The following is a 15,648-nucleotide window of genomic DNA, read 5'->3' as shown; positions in this document are numbered from 1 at the left end:
CAGCCTTACAAGAAATGTGCTTACACATGTATCTGTGTAATCATTTATTTTGTGGTAACGCCAGAACTGGTCCTATTTCTGCCAGATATTGGATTCTAGACTGTATTAGGATTATTAACAATTAACTGCTTTCTTAACACATAAAAAAAAAAATCTCAAAACAAAGACGTTGACTCAGGAAACACACTAGTAGTCTAGGCACTCTGGATTTTGTAATAGGGCTGGGTATGTATGTAATGAAATTTGCTGCCAAGTTTATACCTGAGTTTGAAAAACAATACCAAAATATCTACTGAATGTCTTATATCACTGTACAAAATTTTATAAAATCTTTTTAAAACTTATCAACAAAGTCCAAACATCTGAAATGCAAGTTTAATGTTTTAACACAATTAAATACAGTATAAAATTAACAAAATTATAATTTAAATCAGGCAACATCTGATCAAATAAGTAAACAAGGCTAAGAATCTGGCTGCGCTAGCTTTCTGTATTCTATAGTTGACAATCACCAGTTCAATTCACAATTCAAACATATTTTAGGTTTGATACCCAGCCCTAATGTCATCTAACTACAAACAATACAAAAATATCAAAAGGATGACACCAGCATCTACTCAAAATCAAAAATCTCTGCCTCTTTCTCTTTCCAAAAAGCAAAGCTTCGGTCGATGTATTTACAGATTTCTTCGTTGCTGAAACTGGTGATGTCAGTTCCAGAGTGGAGCATCCCCTCATCAGGCGTGGGTGTCTGCACAATGACTTTAGGGACCTGTCTAACCTCTGGGAGGCTATGTTTCACCACTTCGACAGTGCTTTCAGACTGACTTACAGTGTTTCCAAAGAACTTCACTTTAATGTCCTCAAAGCCGTCCTTCCACTCGCGGTTCCCAGCCTCGATGTCCTGTATGACAGCCTTGTGGAAGTCCCTGACCAGCTCCCAGGGAAAGCTCCCCACGTGGTCGAACACCTCGAAACACAGCAGGTGCCTCATTTTGCGTTCGTCTACGGGCAGCTCCAACTCCAGGATGTGAAAGTAGCCCAGCATGAAGAGATCCAGGGTCAGGTTGTCGTACTCCACCGGCACGCCACCCAGACGAGGCAGGAACTGCTCTGGGGAATAGAGGGCCTGCTGCCTGTGGAGCCTGTGGATAACACTGACTGGTTACTTTTCTTTGGTGAATGACTTCAGTGAATAAACAATTTTCAGCAGCATTCAAAACCGAACTTTTATGCTGTTCAGTAGATATTTCTTTACAAATTCAAAGCAGCTACAAAGAACTTTCATTTTGTGTTGATTCTGGCAGCTCCTGTGGACAAAAGTGTGTGTATTGTCAGTCCTTTCCTGAAGATTTATGTTTGTCTGCTACTGTACAACTTTGGGTAATTTGACAAATTGACAGATCATCTTTGGGGTGAATTACTGAGATACAAAACTGGCATAATGTGAGTATTGCAGGTGGGTTTACCTGCGTATCTGTCTGGAGGGGACACTGGAGATCATGTTCCTCCAGTTGCCCAGCATCTTGTTGACAGCGCTCCTCTGCTTGAAGAAATGTCCAAGAGAACTGTTCATAATGCGACCAGACCCGGATTTGTCACCAATCCCCGTGTTTCCACCGCTCATCTTCCTCTCTGCTGCATCCTTGCTCTTCAGCGCCACAGTGTAGGCAGATTTCTTCCAGTGACCCAAGAAGAGCACGACTATGCGCTCCTTTCTGAGGCTGGTGGTCTCGAGAACGTCTGGAACATTTTCATCGTAGTCGATGCCAGAGTCACTGTTCTGGTCTGATTCTGGGGCTGGAGTCAAGGCTTTGGGCTGTTTGTCTGACTCTGTGGCCTCGAGCTGCGTGGAAGAACTCAACACGACGGCCTCCTCAGGCTCATCTGACAAAGGTGAGTTCTGTGTCTCAAAATTAGACTTCAGAGTCCTTACAGACACTCCAAACTGGTGGATTTCATCCTCTATGCTCTCCCTGCGTCCCCTGGTGGAGTTCTGTCTGTCTGGCGTCTGAGAGAACACGGTGATCAGCTCGGTGTTGGGCATCTTGCAGTAGGGCTGGTCGGTCAGGTTGGTCATGAGCAGAGACATGCTCTTAACGATGCCCGAGATGCGACCGCACCATACAGGTAGAGGAACTTGACTTGAGAAGTTTCTGAACTGCGTGTTGACGGTGATGTTCACGATCGGTGCTGGCAGGATGTGCCTGAGCTCCTCGGCCAGACGAGCCAGCTCCAGCTCGTAGCCCTCACAGTTCCTCTGCATGGAGACGTTGGCAATCTGCTGCTCCAGATAGATGAGATCATCCTCAGCCAGCAGCTCACCGGAGGGCCCCAGGATGGCATTATGGGCTTGGGAGTACCTCCAGCTGACTTTGGCATATCTGTTCCCATTTTCCTGTGAGAGAGGAGGCAAACAGCAGGCAGATAAACACACAGGATGTCACATTTTTAGTGTTTTTAACATTTCAAATGGCTGAGGCATGAGAGGAAAAGAGTAATGATATTGTAAAACTGCGATCCAAACCTCAAAATTATGACTTGACTAGCAATGTGTTATGTCTTCAGTGATTTGCTACATGCAATTAAAAGTAAATGATGATGAAATGTTCAAGTGTTTTAAAAATATTCAGTCATGCAGATTTAAAATAGCATCATAAAATCAGACCACAATTTTCACTTTGCTCATTGTGGTCTGGTTAGGCTCAAAAAAGCATCAGTTTAGAAGGGGACTTGATTTTAAAGCAGGCTGTAGATCATATAACTGACTATTTTTAGGGCTGCAAAAGATTAATCAAGATTGAATCAGATTCATTTTCTGTCAGTCGACTTATTGATCAACTGACGGCTTGTACTGAAAAGGAGAAAATACAGCAGCTAATCTGGAAAAATCAAATTACTGATCTAAAACTATACTAAAACATCTCCTGAATTGAACTGTGGTGAAAGATGGGCCGCTTTGTTGCAGAAACATGCTTTATTTTCTATCTGTCTACTCCTGAAGAAGTACAAGATGTGTCATGAAGTCAATGAAGGAGTTAAGAATGAAAAGGTTGCATCAGAGTTAAACACAAATCAGCCACAACATTTAAATGACAAAGAACTCAAGGATGTTTGAATCCACTGATTCGACTGAAAATGAAAATAAGGCTAGGAAACCATATTTCTGGTAAAAGATACTTTCTTGAATCTGAAAGCTGTTCCACTTATTGCCTGTATATCGATTTGCATTGACAGGGGATAGAACAGCATGCATGAAAAAAAAATCTTTGGAGAGACATTACCTTCCTCCTCTGAGCTTCCTCATCGAGCAGCCTGGCCTGCAGCTGCCTCACCATGACTTGCCTCTTCCACTCAGCGATGGGACGGCCTCTCTCATCGTGAGTGGGCACCAGGTAGTCGATGTCCGACAGGTTGGCCTCCTCGGTGGGCAGGACCACCATCTTGTTCTGTACAGATACAGAATTTTAGCTAAAGAATGGAAGGATTCAAAAAATGCAAAAGCTTTTTGCACTTACTGCTTGTCCAGTGAAGACGCCAGACAGCCCGGACTGTTTGAAGGATTGAATGGACTTCATGTTGCCGAGAAGTTTTCTTTCGGCCAGGAAGTTTGTATCAGGCACCATCGTCTTATCATCAGAGACGGTTATCTCACTTTCAGGGGCTTTGGTCTGGTTGAAACCTTTGATAACTGAAAAACAAATCATAATCATTTTTTTTTATTGAGCAGTGACTTCCATTTCAAAAGAGTGACAGTTTGTTGCTTTGCTTTGGTAAAAGAGTTATTAGATTAGATAAACAGATGTTTTTCTCACCAGATGCTGCGATTTGAACCTGCTCTATTCTGTTGACAGTTGTTTTCTCTGGCTGGGCAGGATTGGATGAAGCAGAGGGTAAAGAAGGTGCAGAGGGGGGCTGAGGGTATCTCGCCTGCGGGGAATCCTCACTCTCAGGTTGCTAATTAAGAGACATGGCCGAGTTGCTTTGGGTTAAAACAGGAAATCGTGATGAATAGAAAACATGGTGAAAAAACTCAGTGTTACCTTTAGACTATCCATGGGTTTGTTACTGCTGTAATTGTCCCTGCATGTGTCACTCAGGCTGCCGTAGTAGTCCTCCGTGCTGCGCTGCAACAACACAGCCGGCTTCACCTTCACTTCCTCCTCCACTGGAGCAGTCACCTCGATGGGCTTATCTGCACAGGCTGTCTGCAAAGATATCACAATCACATATAATACTATTAGACTTCTGATGACCCAATATTATGAAGCCTAAGGTAAAATTGTGAGGTTAGGGTTGCACGAAATTCTACAATCACAGTTTCACCCCCATTTCACAAATGCTTCCCCTACACGCATTGCCTCTGTGTTTTTTAGAAAATAACAAGTAACAGACCTTGTGTGTCTTCACATGTGAGTTTATACCGATTATGGAGTCAGAAGTTTTGCAACTCTGCATGTTTTCACACAGTGAACAAGCTGACACACAGCAGAATCAGATGTCTTTTCACTGAGAACAAGATTAAGATTATAATAAGCAGCAGACTCTCAAGTGACATCTGAACTCAGTGCGTGCACTTGTGTTTTGCAGACCGAGCATTTCATTTGACACTGGCATCAAATAATTGGAGAGAACTTTAATGGGACCACAGCGAAAACAACATTTCTTGCGTAATTTTGGTACAATCCTGATTCCAAAGAAGTTGTAATGCCGTGTGTAACGTAAATAAAACAGAATGTGATAATTTGCTAATCCTTGAAAACAGTACAAAGACAATATGTTTCATGTTTTACCTCATCGACATTTTGTAAATATATGCTTATTCTGAATTTGATGCCAGTAACATATTTCAAACAAGTTGGGACGGGGGCATCAAAAGACTGTGAAAATTGTTCCACAGGTAAACAGGTTCATTGGTAACAGGTGATAGTATCGTGATTGGGTATGAAAGGGGCATCCTTGAAAGTTTAGTCGCTTACAAGCAAGGACAGGGCGAGGGCCACTTATGTATATATCGCAATATTGTAAAGCTCTTCACCATCCAAAAAACACTTGTGGTACAAAAATGCTGCTGCCAAGCTTCTAACCAAGTCTGCCGAAAGATCCAAAACAATCCTTATGTCTTTACACTGACTGCTCATCAGTTCAGAATCAAATTCAAGATCCTTGTAATCACGTTTAGAGCCTTGCATGATCAGGCACGTGCCTACACTAAAGAGCTACTGCTGCCATATATCAGTAGGACTCTGAGGTCCTCTGATCAGGGTTTGTTATCTGTTCCTTGCTGCAGACTAAAGACAAAAGGAGACTTTTGCTTTTGAAGTAGTAGCATTCTGATACTGTCTCATTGGGTGCATGTTGTTGTATGATGTGGACACTAATGACACCTTTAAAAAACAGCTAAAGACCCATTTGTGTAGACTTCCTTTGTTTAATTTGTCTTGATTTTTGATTGGCCTCTTTTTTAAGCGCTTTGTCTGCTTACAATGTCTCTTGCTATGTTTCTGATTGGCTTTTTAAAAAGCTCTTGTTCACGAAAGGTGGTGTGTTAAACATATTACTATTGTTATTATTTTTATTTATGCTTACACCACGTCCCAACTTTTTTGGAATCTGATTGTAGTAGTTGGCACAATAACTCTTTCACTGGTGACATTTTTTTTAATTTATTTTTTTTTATAGATTCTCTTGTTGAACTAGTTTTGACCCCTTCCTTTCTAACCCTTACGAGGGTAAGCTATAAATATTTGACATCTAATGTGTCAAGTGTCATTTCTTGACTGTTATTAATATAATAATAATTACACAAGGAAGGGGATTTCTCTTTCATTTGTTGTCAAAGAACCAATATTTCTCACTCAATAGAGGGATTGCAGGTAAATGTAAAGGCAAGTGATATGTCTTTGGTTCTGCCCTAAAGGTAGGACCGTACTGTAAGGTAGAACAAGATCAGTGACAGTTGGGAGAGAAAAGGTAGATTGAAAGGTTGAAAGGTAGATTTGAGCAGTTTAATAGATCATTGTAATTATCTTTACAGAAGGTTCGTTTGGATTGTTTTCTACAGGTCAGTGCGACATGTAGTTTAAAGGTAGCTTTCATCTGGGACAGGCCGTTTCCCAACTAATCAGTTAAAGTCAAGTATATAGGTTAGACATGGAAGTAAGAATTAGGTTGGCTTTGTTTTTATTGGCTATCAAAAATGAGTATTATGAAACTATTCTTTAATTTTATAATCCGGAATAAACAGACAGGCTAAATGGAATTAATTAGCATGTCTAGATTTAAGGTATCAAAACATTATAATGCCTGAAGTCATACAACCATAAAGGACAAAGGAACAAAACAAACACATGGTACAGTAAGCAACCTGGAATAATTGGCAGCGTTTCACACCACCCCAGGGAGGATGTAGGATGTATGGAAACATTTAGATCCCCTTTAATGAACCTATGTTGTCTTAATGCACTCCATGCAGAATGCATATCAAATTCAGCTCTCCGAGGACATTATTAGTAACCAAAACATCAAAGGCAGCCCTAATATGCTGCCGCATGCTGTTGTGCTTTGCGTCCGTGTGGTGGTCCTTGCCATTTCCTCTCGCACGGCACTTTGAAGTCGAACAGCACGAAATATGCTGTGACACTGCTCAGGCAGGAGGAATAAACTTCCCCGAAGTTGTGCAATCCATAAATAGATAAACAAGGGGAGCTGGGAAAAGGGGAGGGGGAGCCTTTGTGACCCTTCTCGTAACAGTTCAATGTCCTAAAAGCTATGATGAACTGGTCCTGTGTGTGTGTGTGTTTAATTAGACCCAGTGGCCAAAGAGCATTTGGTTTTCATCAGCACCCCATCACAATTGCCACGCAGATATAAGATAGCCTAGCCCTGTTCTGGCCTGGATCCACTCTCTCTCTCTATCAAAGAGCACAAAGAGCCCCATCACTACAGATTAGGAGCCAAGAGTTAAGAAACAGCTACTCAGCGGTGTCTCATTGTCGAGCATGCAGCACCAGTAATCTGTGGTCCCCGTGGGTCGAGCCGTGAGAGAGTTGAAGTATTTCGGAACAGCATGTGTATTTAAAAAACATGTCTTGTAATGCTGCGCTCTGAAATCAATCATCAAAACAACCTGCTTCCATGTGAAACGTTCACCTTCCTGGTGATAAATTGCAACATGGAATGTATACAGCGGGTGTACATTATACACAGAACACTATAGTGTAAATACATGTCCTCTCACATGTTAAAATACTCTCAGGTTTCCTGCAAGGAGGTGAATGCTTGAGAGGCTAAAAAGATGACTGACAATGTTTTGGCCAACTTTTACAGCTTTAATTGCATCCACCGGACAAATAACAATAGTTGTCTACTTAATGTTGGAACATTTAACAACTACTGGATCAGAAAACAATATCTAGAACAAAAGCGAGAAATTTCATATCCAATTTGCAAAAACAACAACGAGAACTTACATTAAGGTCATGAGGTTTGAGTATTAGTCATGCCTGACCGTAAGAGGCCACTACTGATCAGAAAATAGGTTAAACACTGCCAAAACATCTGCCAGCTTTTAGAAAATGTTCCTTTCATATTACAAAACTAATTACTCAGCCTGTCCAGTCACTACATACGAGCAAATGCTGAAAAAAAAATAAATGTACCAAAGCACAAAAAGGAGTAAAAGCAAGCAAGAGCAGCACAAACAGAACAACTAATAGTGAATGTGATCAATAAACAAACCTACAATTTACCAACCTGACCTTGAGACACTCTCCCACCGCACACCGGTGTGGCTTCACTGTACAGTGAAACTCCAGAGGCACCGACTCATGCAGCCTGGTCTCCGGGGCGGACGCTCGGCGTTGAGGATGTGACACTATCGTAAGATCACCAACCACTCGTTTGACACCATCATCTGCATCCTCTGCCAGTGGCCAAGGGCCGGCGGGCAATAAACAATAAACTCTGATCGGAGAATGCTGTTAATAATTAAGGGAAAGGATAGGATGGCCGGTAATGTCACTAATGCACGGACAAACCAATGGGCATGTTGTTGCACGAAGGGAGGTATCAGCGGAAGACTTGTCAAAGCAGCTGGAAAAGAGACATTTTATCCATGCGCGTCCAGCCGCTTTTTTCCACTTGGGACAATTGAATGGAGGAGTGTTTTTTTTGTTATTGTGAGGGTGGGGGGGAGAAAATGTGACAGTGGAAACACAATGTGACACCATAAGCTTGAATAGATGGGTTTGACTGTGAATGTGGAAAAGCTGACAACAACAGACACGAGTGTTGTGACAAATTGAGGCCACATTTTTCAAGATTTTATGACTGAAATCTAATTGATACATTTTACTCTTTAATTTTATTACCTCTGCCTCTTAAAATCCATGAATCACTGCCTCCTTGTTAGAAAGATATTTTAAAAAGCAATAAAAAGAAGGCACTATGGGGCTTAATTATTGATTAATCTGTAATTTATCATGATATGACACTATATATCGTCTTAGATATTGGATATCCATATATCGTGATATGGAATAAGGCTGCATTACGGAAAAGTGATGTCATTTTCTGAACCTACTAGAATGTTCTACTTGTTCTAATACTTGTCTTTACACACCTAGTTATAATATTATATATTACTGATGATTATCGAAAATCTCACTGTGTTTATATTTGTTAAAAGTACCAATAGTCATCCCTACAGTACTGTCACAATATCACTGTCGAGGTATTTGGTAAATAATATTGATATATGATCTTATCGCCTCGTCCTAGCATTCATGAAGTGCTTTTGAGGATATTTTTAAAAAAAAAGGGATATAACGTGTATCATGATGTAGCCTAAAAATATTACTATATATCACCCAGCCCCAATAATTTGTTGATTATTCTCTTGATTAATCATTGGTCTCTGGAAAATATCAACATTAACATAACATTCCAAAACCTAAAGACAGCTGGTTTTATGTCGTAGGAGACAACAATAAGACAGTTACACCAGGAAGTTCGTCATTCATCATTCCCCAGCAAATGTGTCCAAACGCCGCATCATTTGATGTTTTGTTAAATTTGCAGAAAAGTTGCGGTGATTGGACTAAAAACACATTGTCGTGCAGAATTCACATTCACATTTGAAACATCGCAACTTCCTGGAGGGACTGATAAGAAAATCAGCAAATAATGGCAAGTGGGAACTTGTGTATTCTTGGGATTGTAGCTTTCAAAAAATTACCTAAACGAGTAATTAATAATCAAAATAGTTGCAATTTCCTTTTAATCACTAGTCGACCAATGGATTAACCATTGCAGCTCCACAGATAATAACACCCTTTAAAGTTGAAAATGTAGAGAGTATTAAGGGAGTGTACAGGGATATGAATATGATTAGTGAATGTAACTAAGTACATTTACTAAAGTATAATTATTACTTATTACTTAAAAGTACAATTTTGAGGTACAACACTTGAGTATTTCCATTTTTTGCTACTTTATACTTCCACTTCATTTTTGAGGCAAATATTGTTCGTGTTACTCCATTACATTTATTTGATAACTTAAATGACTAATTACTTTGCAGATTGCATCCTGCATCACAGCCAAAGTAGCACAATACTGATTCTGAGAAATGCTGAATATCGGATCGGATAATGATGATGATGAAAAGATATTTTGAGCTTTGATTAGATATTTCAGCGCACATACAAAAAGCTCTCAAAGCATGTGTTTTGTTTCTAATTGTGAAAAACAAAGCAGAACTTTGGACAATGTCCTAAAACCACCTTGATGAATTAGACAAGTTTGTTTCCGCTGTCCAAAGTATTCTAAAAATACCTTTCTCAAACGGCAGTATCTTTGGCCTGACCGCTGTGAATGGACAGCAAAAGCCACACAAATGTGTGTGAAGTAAACCTCACGCCACGCACTGTTTATTTGATTGCAGCTGTTCCCGAGATGCGAGATGAGGGAGGGCGGTTGACAGCGCTGAACGACTGAATGACCTCGATGTGAGCGATCCAAGCATGAGGAGAGGCCAAACACACTGTTCTCCCCATTAAGGTTGCTGCTCGGAAATGAGATTGTCTGACCGACACTTTAGAACAGATGGAACCTGTGATCTACGCAGAGGTTTACACACCTCAAACACCGGCAGAAATGTAATTAACACGTCTTCTTGTACATCTCTTAGTCTGATCTCCAAATATTATGAGGTTTCAAATCAATTAACTTCTATTTCAGCTCCTCTATCAGATGACCCCTTTTGTTCACATCAAGCCTCAAGTTTGTGCATCCGATTCATACGCTGCCAAGACACATGATACATCTTTTCTGTCTGCTACCAACATTACACAATATCCAAAGGTGACAATCATAGCACTCCTGAGTCCCTGGAAAAAAACATGACACACAATCAAACGTGTGTTTGAAGCCAGTGACATCCTGCTCTCCACAGTCCTCAGAGGGATAGAGTTGCCGGTTCCAGGCATCAGAATGGTGAAAACGCTGAAACTTAAGCCTGTGGATCTCATAACGGCCTCAGCCCCTGGGCCCTGCACCTGAGCCGCTGGAGAGGGGTAACTGATAGGCCCTTAGCTGGCGCCGGCTCCGGCTGCGTTCGACGTCGCAGCGGCCCCTGCGCTAATTAGCTCTCCCATTGTTGATGGGAGGATTATTTCTGAAGGGGGAGCTCGGCAGCAACGCCTCGCTGCCTCCCTATCATCGTCCTCTTCACGTATGAGTGCTGCTCTTCTCCGCTGACTTATTCATGGCTTCTATTGGCCGACAGCTTTCGTTACTCTGTGTACATCGCTGTGTAGTCTGCGCTATAGGGGGCGAGTGAAGTGTGATGGGAGAAACAACGACGGGCTCCAGGTGGACAGCTATGAGGCTTTAAGGTTCAACAAGTCTGCTGACTGAGTTCCCCTTAGGCTCTTCCAGTTAACAGTATTCTCTGTTTCCTATTTAAAATCAACTCAGCAAGCTCAGTTTACAGTATCAGTGTCAACTGTAACCCTTTAAACCTAATTATTATGTAGCTATGACAAAGAAAAATAAACAAATCAAGATATCAACTGACCGTTAAAGTGAAATGCAGGCCAGTTTTGACTGCACTGACCCTCTGACTTGAGCACCAGCACAAACAAGGTGTTAACACTGAAATATTCATCAATCACGTTAAGGAGTGTCGTGCTTTCTGCACAAAACAAAGGAGCTTATCTCCAAGAGTCCTCAGCCGCTGAGAATGGAGAATCTCTTCCCGCACGCATGGCATCATCGCATGTAATGCCTTATTAAACACAAAAGCCATCATCCTCCACTCTCCTAGACCTCTTAAACTGAGAGCAAAGCAATCAGGCTGAGTGGGAGAGAAGAGTGCCGCGGAAGGATAGGCCTGACCTGCGCGAAATACATGTCACAAATTAAAACGATGATTCACTGAGGTTGTGAGGTCTTCCAGATGTTTTCTGTTGACCCCAAACTAGCTTTGATTTCCATGCCAAAGTAAACAGCTGGGCAGGACTGACACAAAGAGAGGACACAGAGCAGGAAAACGTGTAAAATAAAATAAACTGTATTGGGTGAGAGAGAGAGCTCACGTTTTTCTCCATGGCATAGAGATATCTGGCACATTCATGGTGTCCATTGTACTCTGCCAAGTCGGCTGCTGTGAGCCCATCAATATCTTGGTCTGCAGGGTTCGCCTGATTGGCCAGCAGGATTTTACAGCACTGAGATAAAGAATAGAAGAATGTGATAAATCAACTGACAGCAATTATGAACACAGTTCAGTTTATTCATGTCAGATAAGACAAAAAAAACAAGAAGAAAACTAAAGGAAAAAAGCTGCATCTAACCTCCAGCTCTCCATTCTCTGCAGCATCATGCAGCGGGGTGCCTCCCCAGTAATCCTTGATGACCTTTGAACCCATGTGCAGCAGCCTCTCCAAGATACAATAGTGCCCTCTGCTGGCAGCAAAGTGCAGAGCAGTCGCTCCGTCTCTGTCCTGGCAGGACAGGCTGACATCTGTGCACGTCACCTGTTGAGGGTTCATGAAAAAGGATCAAAGTAGGGACTCACAAAACATCGAGATATTGAGGAGACACTTTTTGTGATTCTCTACTGACCAGCCACAACACCACAGCTTGGTGGCCCGTGTGAGCAGCAGCGTGCAGGCAGGTCATGCCGTCGTGGGCCCGAAGGTGGACGTCAGCCCCGCAGTCGTTCACGAGGTACTCGACAACGTGCAGGTGTCCTTCCTGGCAGGCCAGATAGAGCGGGGTGGCACCGAGGACTGTCTGGTGGTTCACACACCTGTGCTCCAACACACATCAAGAATACGAGGTTAAGTTACAAGTATAATGGATCTTAGTCTCTGGGAATAAAAACATCACATGACCTTTCTTTGCATCTGAAGTGATGGCCAAGCCAAAAGCTGAAATTCATACTGTGAAGTATAATTAACATACAATAATTCTACTGTCGTCAAGTGTAATGACTCTGCTTTGAACTGATTTTATTGGTGTTTTTGTCGTGACAGGCAGAGAACAACTCCAGCTACTGGAGTACAGCGACTTTATGATTCTCCGCCACATAGAGGAATATAGTAATGATATCAAAAACATAGGAAATGCTTCAGGATATAATTAACAATGGTGGAAAAACCTTTCTGATTCTTGTCCATCAAAGGCTGAATTTACACTGACTGTACACTTCTTCAACCACCACAAGGACGACATGTGACTGACAGTGTCTTAGCATGTATTATTTACAGGTTACCGGTGTTCACATGTGATGGTGTGACTCTGTCGTACATCATCCAAATTACAGTCATACTCTCCTGTAACAAGGAGATGAAGCAGGAAGAGCAACGTCTTGTCTGTCAATGTCTTTCTCTGCTCCTTACTAAGTGCCACTGTCTCAGGTTTAGGAGATGGAGCAGATATGGGATTTACGTGAGGGGGGGTTGACATTTCACCTGGAACTGTCACTCTGGATGAGTGTAGTCTAATGCCATAAATCCTTTTGTTTTGTTTAATTATGAGCCGTGTCAAAAAAGGGACTAATCACTTGATAACATCCCATCATCATCTGTAAATGTGATTTAACATAATAACTTATTGGAGATATAGCAGACAGTGTTCTGGTTGCAACAAAAGAAACCTATATATAGTTACACCCAAAGCTTAAATATCATATCACAGTCATATTTTTGTTGAACTATTAAATTCAGTGCAATTTTAAGTCATCAGTCAGGTTATCTGGAGATCTGTGCAGAGTTACTCTTACTATGCTAATGATTGTTAAGTGGATGGATGATGGGTCTCAGTCCAGAATAGACCCCATTAACTTTTGGTGTGGATCTAGATTAAGGGATGGATCCAGGATTTTTTCTCCTTTTCTTTAACATTCGAGAGATAGGATGTTTTTCAACATTTTTGTTAATTTCTCAGGGAATAATGCATGGATCTTGATTTAAAAAACAGGCATATTTAGGTGGCTAGTGTCTATATGTGAGTACAATTTGATGCAGATCCTGGATCTAGTTAAATTAAATGTAGTTAAATTAGGGTTAAGCACTTATGGGTGGTTTAATTTAGAGTGATACAGGGCTATTGACTTTGATATTGGATTGGGTTTATTCAATTCAAGGGGGACTGTGGGCCTTGGTGGAGGTATGCAAGTATGAAAGGTCAGAGGATCACAAAATATTGTGCAAATGAATTTCTGCTGTGGAGACAGAGGAAAAGCAAAGAGCAAACTTTAATTTATCCTCTAGCGACAATGAATAACTGTTGTAAATGTCGTGGCAATCCATCATATAGTTGCCAAGATATTTTACTCTGGACTACAAATGTCAACTTCAGGGTGGCACCAGAGGAGGAGCCAGGAGCCACCCTGAATGTTTGTGCAAAATCTCATTACAGTCCATCTAAAAGTTCATACTTCAGTCTAGGTCAAAGTGGTGGACGGACCGAGACAAGCATGCAACTAACATAGCTAAAAATGATCTGTGAAAGAAGGGTCCACTGTGAACTCACCCAGGTGCCTGCTGAATGAGAAGTTTTAAACAGGTGAGGTCTCCGCTGGCTGCAGAGTAATGAGCAGGCACAGCTCGACAGTTTGTCGCCACCTCGGCCCCTCCTCCAACAGAGAGCAGCCACTTGATGACTTCCACACAACCGAACCGGGCTGCCAGGTGGAGCGCAGTGGCACCGGCAGCATCCCTGTCCTGGAAACATTCACAAAGATCACATTGAGACGCTGCTTGAAGTAGAAGAATTGAACTTTTCTCCTGTAGATCAGAGGCTTGTTGTAAGTAGAAGACACATTGAAGGGGATTAAGTACAAAGGATACAGTGCAAGATATTAAACAGGTGAACTCGTTTTCCAAAGCCACAGCAGGGGAGGACCAAATACATTTAGTAGTGACCGTTAAGAATTACATGTGTTCTTTCATTTTAGGCAGGATTCTGCAAACTCAATCACATGGACCTGTATAATTTTAAGAAACAAGAGCTGTACTGTAGGTGTACGTGACTCTACACTAATAGCTAGGAGCTCCCTTTAAGCATCTGGACATAATTACACCAGCTACATAACACTAATGGATCCCCAGTAAGTCAACACCATATGATGTAATCAGCTGGTAATACATGTGAAAAAGGTAGTGCACAGTACCTTTTACTACTGCGGTTATGTAACCTCACTCTAAGATCAGTTAGATGATCATCTGAAGCCATCGGCTGAATTCAGACTCACACCAGTCGGTAGAAATTACCCGGAAACCTGGACATGTGTGGCATCGCTCCAAGGCATCCGAGCTCTCAGGGTAAGTTTCTCCTTCTCTTTGTGTGTAGAGATTACTCTCAGTGGATAAACTTACCTCGATGTTACAGCCTCCTTCGTCTGCCAGCCACTGCAGCTCCCGGATGTGGCCGGTAGCTGCTGCATCGTGCGCTGGTGTGGCCCTGTTCAAGGCCCGTGCGTCAGCTGCCAGCCCCAGCTCGCCCACCAGGAACTGCAGGCACTCCAGGCGTCCACATCTTGCTGCGTGGTGCACCGGGCCAGCACCCTGAGCATCAGTGATGGGAGGTGCGAGGTGACCAGAGGATGCAAGCTCCCTCAGGGTTGCAAGATCCCCGGCTCGAGCCGCCTGGATGGCCCGATGAAGCACCATACCAGGCTGCTATGAGTAGGCACACAGAACAGGCTCCCTGGAGCTCTTTGGATCCCAGCAGGTTACCATCTCCTCTCATGCTCAACTCTCATACAATAACCAAAAACTCATGCACTCATTGCCTCTACCCGAGCCAGGAAAGTGACACCCGAGTGGCAGCCAGCTGGCCAGCATGGCTGTTGGGGAGAGAGGAGGAGGAGGAGGGGGTCAGAGCCAGCGAGATAGAAAGGTAATGAAAGACGGGTGGAGGCGCACCACTCGTGGCCTCCCGCTCTCCTTTGTGTGGCACTGACCATATGCTGGCACACGCACCAACGCTTCACTGGAGATGGGGGAGCTGAGGCAGCACGGAAACTTAAGTAATGGGAGAAGTCAGAGCCAAGGCATGGTGGATTACATTGAGTGTTATTTTTTACAACTATTTTAAAAATTCATCTCAGTGTGGATGATTAAACAGCTGGGAAAT

At 42.5% G+C, this 15,648-nt stretch overlaps 1 protein-coding gene across 1 annotated transcript; it reads right to left on the bottom strand.

The window, feature by feature from the left end:
- Nucleotides 1–32: 32 nt before the first annotated feature.
- espnla (espin like a) lies at nt 33–15,648 on the bottom strand. Its single transcript, XM_073475952.1, has 12 exons — nt 15,476–15,648; nt 14,889–15,358; nt 14,044–14,234; nt 12,130–12,316; nt 11,859–12,041; nt 11,601–11,732; nt 4,044–4,208; nt 3,816–3,957; nt 3,519–3,691; nt 3,285–3,449; nt 1,470–2,398; nt 33–1,145 (listed from the first exon to the last, which is right to left on the bottom strand). Exons 2-12 carry the CDS (start codon nt 15,180–15,182, stop codon nt 614–616), a joined length of 3,093 nt encoding a protein of 1,030 aa, XP_073332053.1. The 5' UTR covers nt 15,183–15,358; nt 15,476–15,648; the 3' UTR covers nt 33–613.

The sequence above is a fragment of the Pagrus major genome, chromosome 11, assembly GCF_040436345.1.
Source record: "Pagrus major chromosome 11, Pma_NU_1.0".
Classification (NCBI taxonomy): domain Eukaryota; kingdom Metazoa; phylum Chordata; class Actinopteri; order Spariformes; family Sparidae; genus Pagrus; species Pagrus major.
Note: the sequence above shows the minus strand (reverse complement) of the source record. Positions and strands in the feature narration are given on the sequence as shown.